At 53.5% G+C, this 4,695-nt stretch overlaps 1 protein-coding gene across 1 annotated transcript; it reads left to right on the top strand.

Annotated features, from left to right (window-relative positions):
* The first annotated feature begins 1,395 nt into the window (after positions 1-1,395).
* SPINK4 (serine peptidase inhibitor Kazal type 4) lies at positions 1,396-4,412 on the top strand. Its single transcript, XM_010163358.1, has 4 exons — positions 1,396-1,456; positions 2,454-2,488; positions 2,811-2,923; positions 4,358-4,412. The coding sequence occupies exons 1-4, from the start codon at positions 1,396-1,398 to the stop codon at positions 4,410-4,412; spliced, it is 264 nt and encodes an 87-aa protein (XP_010161660.1).
* The last annotated feature ends 283 nt before the right edge of the window (positions 4,413-4,695 follow it).

Here is a 4,695-nt window from a genome sequence, read left to right on the forward strand (position 1 = left end):
GCCACAGGAGGTTCTCACCAAGCTGTTCCCTCTTGTCTCAGCTGGCTGGGGCCAGCATGTTCCTTCCTAAGCCTCAGGTAAGACTGTGGGAAAGAAATGTCCTGAGCACGGTCATGGCCAGCTCCTCAGCAAGTGCAAAAGTGCATGCTGTGGGTGTCTGGAGCTCTCCATCCACCAAAAACTGGTGGTTTCTGTAGGGCACCTACCTCTGGCTGTCTCCTGTGCACACAGCACCTCCTACCTGCTCCTTGTGTGAAGGAGGCCCTATGTAATTTATGGCCCAGACTTCATCTTGGTAACTCTGTCCCAAAGAAGCTTTTGGTCAACACTGGTCTTCAGCTATGACACCAGCTTTCCACCCAATGGTCCTGTTCTCCATCCTTCACCTTTCGGATTCACCAGAGGGAGATGGGGACAGATGAGGAAAATTCAGCACCTCAGGAAGAGGTGGTGAGGATGCTCACACAGAAAGACTGATGTCAAGTGTCCAGTCTTTTAGGCAAAGTAGCTGGCATCTTCTGGGGTGGTGATGCTTGCTGAGAAGTCCTTCACTGAAGAGTTGGTGCCTCCTACCACCAGGGATCCTCTCTGGCCTCTCTGTCCCCTCCCTGCTGTATGTGCCACCTCTGCATATTTAAACTGAGTATCCATTAACACATCCCCCTTTCATCACACTGGATCTTATGATAAAGGTCATTTTGTTGTGTCAATCTCAGCTGCAACCCTATTGTCATGGGTGGAGCATAGGCAGTGACTGCACCTACTGCTCCCACTCAACTGAATTTCGTTCCCTTCAGCCCTTCTGCATCCCAGCCTGTCCCATCCTACCCAGTGATGGGGTGGGCTTGCCACAGCATGATGGTAGACCTCCTGTGTGTTTGAGAACCCCCTTCTGGGGTCCTGCCAAGTGCATCAGGCAGATGAGTATCTGCCTGGCCGGCTCTCATGGGACAATGGTCAGGCCACAGTGCAGCCAGCAAAATCAGCCTGAATTTCCTGGCTTTTACATGTGAAGTCTCCCAACCCAAGTGGAGATACCTGCCACCTATGAAGAACGGCAGCTGGAGAGCTGGAGGGCTGGTTCAGGTGAAATACACCTGGCTGGGTGGAGCAGGGAAGAGCAGCATTGCCCAACCCAAACTACACTGCTAAGGGATTGTAAAGCTGGCTCCAGTGCCAGCACCTGGAGCTGGCAGGTGGCACTGGGGTGGTTTATCAGTTGTATGAGAGTGCCCAAGTGATCCCTCTGGGTGCACAGTCCAGCTGCTCCCAGCGCAGATCAAACGCTTCCCAAAATGCTGCTTTTCCCAGCACTGCTGAGATAAGCCGGTGCCCTCCCCTATAAAGGCAGCGTGAGCAGAGCGAGGTGCGTGATTGTGTGCACCTGAAACAGCCATGCCTGCGAGGGAGCTGGTGGTGGTGGCAGCAGTGCTGGTGACTCTCCTCGCTGCTGGTGGTAAGTCTGCTCTGCTGCAGGCAGCTGGCCCTTGGATGGTGGGTGGGGAACCATGGAGGGACCAAGAATGGGTAGGTGGGCAGAAAGAACCAGAAACTCTGGTTTGGAGAGGAGGCGAGGAGAGGAAGCAAACACAGCCGCAGTGTGGTGGGGAAGGACTGGAACAAACACCCTGTGCCCTATTAGCAGTGAGGGGGCAAGGCTTACAGGCTGGTTCATTGGCCGTATTGCACTCGGGAGAGGGATGGGACAGGGGACAGCCTGAGATGTGAACAGGAACCAGGATGTGGGAGGACAGCACATACACTGGGATGGCAGCTACAGCTCTTCCTGCCTCCATGAAGACCTGCAAGCCTTTGCAAGGGCACTATGTGCTCAGCATATTCAGGTGGGAAGCAGCTGGTTTTAGGCTCTGGAAAACCGGTGATACCCAGGTGGTGGTGGTCTTGCAGCAGCCTGTGTGCAAGCCCTCACGCTCCCAGGACGTTTGTGCACCACACAGATAGACTGTCAGCTGTTGCTACTGCTCTGCCTGACTGCAGAAAAGGAACCCACCGAATGCTGCTCTCCCTGGGGATGACTGTTGTCCGGCTGTGTAGTGTTACCCAGCCTCAGCCCTCCACAGATACCCCATGTCCCCACGCAGCACTGCATGGGTGCACATTTCCTGGGATGTGTTGGATGCTCTCTCTGGTCCAGACCCTGGGAGAGAGGGCTGTCAGGAGCGGGATTAGGGAGTGGGAACAGGCATTCCCAGTTCTGTCCCAGCTGGCTCAGCTGCAGAAGGAGGCTGTGCACTGTGCTTCTGGGAGGGTGGGAGATGGCACGCAGCAAACTCATCCCCCCCTCAGAAAACCCACCCAGATGATCCAGGTGCTGAGTGGGCCCTGCACAACCCTGCCTTCCCTTTGGTTTGGACATGACCCTCTGTCAGCACCTCATGCTCCTGCCACTGATCACAGGTGTGCCATGCTCACAGGTCTCTGTTCTGTTTCAGGGGCAGAGGTGAACGAAGGGAATGGACTGAGAAGGGTAAGAGGTTTCTGGCTTTCCTTGTTCATGGCTTGAGATAGGACTTAGTGCCTAGCATGCCTGGGAGAAAGGCTGTTGCTAGCATTCATCCCCATACTCATGGGTACTGGTGCACTAGCATCAGTCCTGCATTAAAGCCCAGGTTGTGGGTCCCACCAAGGGACATGGTGTTCTCTCCTTCCTGCTCTCCTGTGCACACGCTGCCCTGTCTGGGGCGGAGAGAACCAGGTCACCAGTAGCACTTCCTCCTGCCTGGGTGCTGTGGGAGGAAGAGATGGGTGCTGCTGCCACCAAAACATGTGCTGTGGTTTCTCCTTTCCAGCCTGTGTGTGGAGACATGGTCGAGCTGCAGGCCTGCCCCCTCCTGCACTTGCCTGTCTGTGGGACCGATGGGAATACCTACGCCAATGAATGCCAGCTCTGTGTGCAGCAAATGTAAGCTCATGCCCTTGGCAGAGAACTCCAGGGGTCTAATTTTGTCTGTCTGATACTAGGCGCCTGTCAAATACCATCACTCAGGCTCCTCCGTGTCTGGGGAAAGCCATGGCAGATGGGAAGCACACGTGTTCCTGCAAGCAAAGTGGAGGAGGAATTTTTAATGGAAGCTGAGACAGGTGCTGGGCTGTGAAGCCTGTGAGCTTCACCGTCCTGCACTGGCAGTGCCCGTGGATAGGTGCAGGCATGCCCCCAGCCCTTGCCTGCAGGTTCCTGCCCCATCCTTGGCACCACGTTTACTGACTGCTGTGCAGCTGCAGGCTGAGGGATTTAGCTCATTGTGTTGGTGGGGAACTAATCCCACTGAAGAGCTGAATAATCATCCATCGGATCAGCTGGCTAAATCAGACCATTCTGTGGCTGCATGATCAGCAGATCCAAAAGGTGAGGTCAGGTGTCCGTGTGCCTGCGAGCTGGCAACAAATCAGATGCTTCTCAGAGGATGGGGAAGGTCCCACTGTGCTGCCTACAATTAGAGAAGGGAGAGTTGAACTTAGGTAGGCAAAAAGGACAACTAGGCATCTAGCCTGGACCTAGTCAAATGGCACCATTAAGTCCTTCAAAGAGACCTCTGTGAATGCAGATGCCCAGTTATGTGCCTCATGGCTCTTTTGGCAAAGCTTCAAGCCAAAGGTAGTACCCTAAACTCGACGACTAAGGCAACAAGGACCTCATGAGAAGTAAAAGGGTTGCTTTGGGGCAGTGATTTTGTCCAGGTTGGGAAGTGACTGTCTGAGCAGGGTTTCTGGCTAGAAAGGGACTGAGGCTGAAGATTGGGTTGAACACAGGTCAGCAGTGCACTTGCGTGGCAAATAACACAAACTGTGTGCTGGGTGGCAGGAGGAGAGCAATGCCCAGCTTGCCAAGGGAAGCTCCAAGGAGGTGCAGAGGAGCTGCATCTGGCTAGTCAGGGGAAGGAGAGGTGTGGGGGTATCTAGCAGCAGCCTGTGGCTGCAAATGGGATGGAGCCATTCTCTTGATAGTAGCAGCTGATGGAACATTGGGCAACAGCCACAAGCAGCATCCCCAGAGGATACAGGTTGGACATGGGGGGTGGTGCACCACAGAGTTAGGGGGGGTTTCCATCCTTGGGTGGGGTGGTTAGGGCTCAGAGCCATTGGCCACCATGACCTCACACTGGGGACAGCCCTGCTGTCAGCAGGTTGGCCTGGAGACCTACCACTAGGGTTGCACACCTGGGGAGGGGACATCTGTGGACCAGGATGGCTTGCAGTCCCCTCGGCTTTTTAGACACAAAAATGAGCAGGCCAACTTTCTAATAGTCAGCTCCATTCCACAGGCTGGATGGGAGCCAAACTATCACTTGGGGAAGGTTTTTTTCAGCTCTTACTCTTTTTTCCTACATTATTCTAGGAAAACCAGGCAAGACATCCGGATTTTGAAAGACGGGGAGTGTCAAGATACCTGAGATTTCTGGTAGCTTTCCTGAGCCTAGAGACAGGTGATTAATTGATCCTGTGTACTCTGTGCTGATTGCGCATTTAAGTTAGCAATGGTGAATAATAAAATGACATGCACAATCTTATTTCAACATCACTTTTTTATGCAAGTCTGAGGGAAAACAGCACAAGCCAGTTCCCACAAAGGGCTACTAAAAGCATATAGTCAAAACTTTCATTTCAAATCCATATCACACACCATGGCTCTGCACTGTGAGTATTATTTTGCCCACGTTCCTGTGAGAAAGGCTG

The sequence above is a fragment of the Antrostomus carolinensis genome, unplaced genomic scaffold (genome assembly GCF_000700745.2).
Source record: "Antrostomus carolinensis isolate BGI_N321 unplaced genomic scaffold, ASM70074v2 scaffold52222, whole genome shotgun sequence".
Classification (NCBI taxonomy): domain Eukaryota; kingdom Metazoa; phylum Chordata; class Aves; order Caprimulgiformes; family Caprimulgidae; genus Antrostomus; species Antrostomus carolinensis.

Coding starts and splice junctions, on each gene's coding strand:
- SPINK4 (XM_010163358.1), top strand. CDS start 1,396: ATGCCTGCGAGGGAGCTGGTGGTGGTGGCAGCAGTGCTGGTGACTCTC. Junction 1,457..2,453: donor GACTCTCCTCGCTGCTGGTG/GTAAGTCTGCTC, acceptor GTTCTGTTTCAG/GGGCAGAGGTGAACGAAGGG. Junction 2,489..2,810: donor AAGGGAATGGACTGAGAAGG/GTAAGAGGTTTC, acceptor TCTCCTTTCCAG/CCTGTGTGTGGAGACATGGT.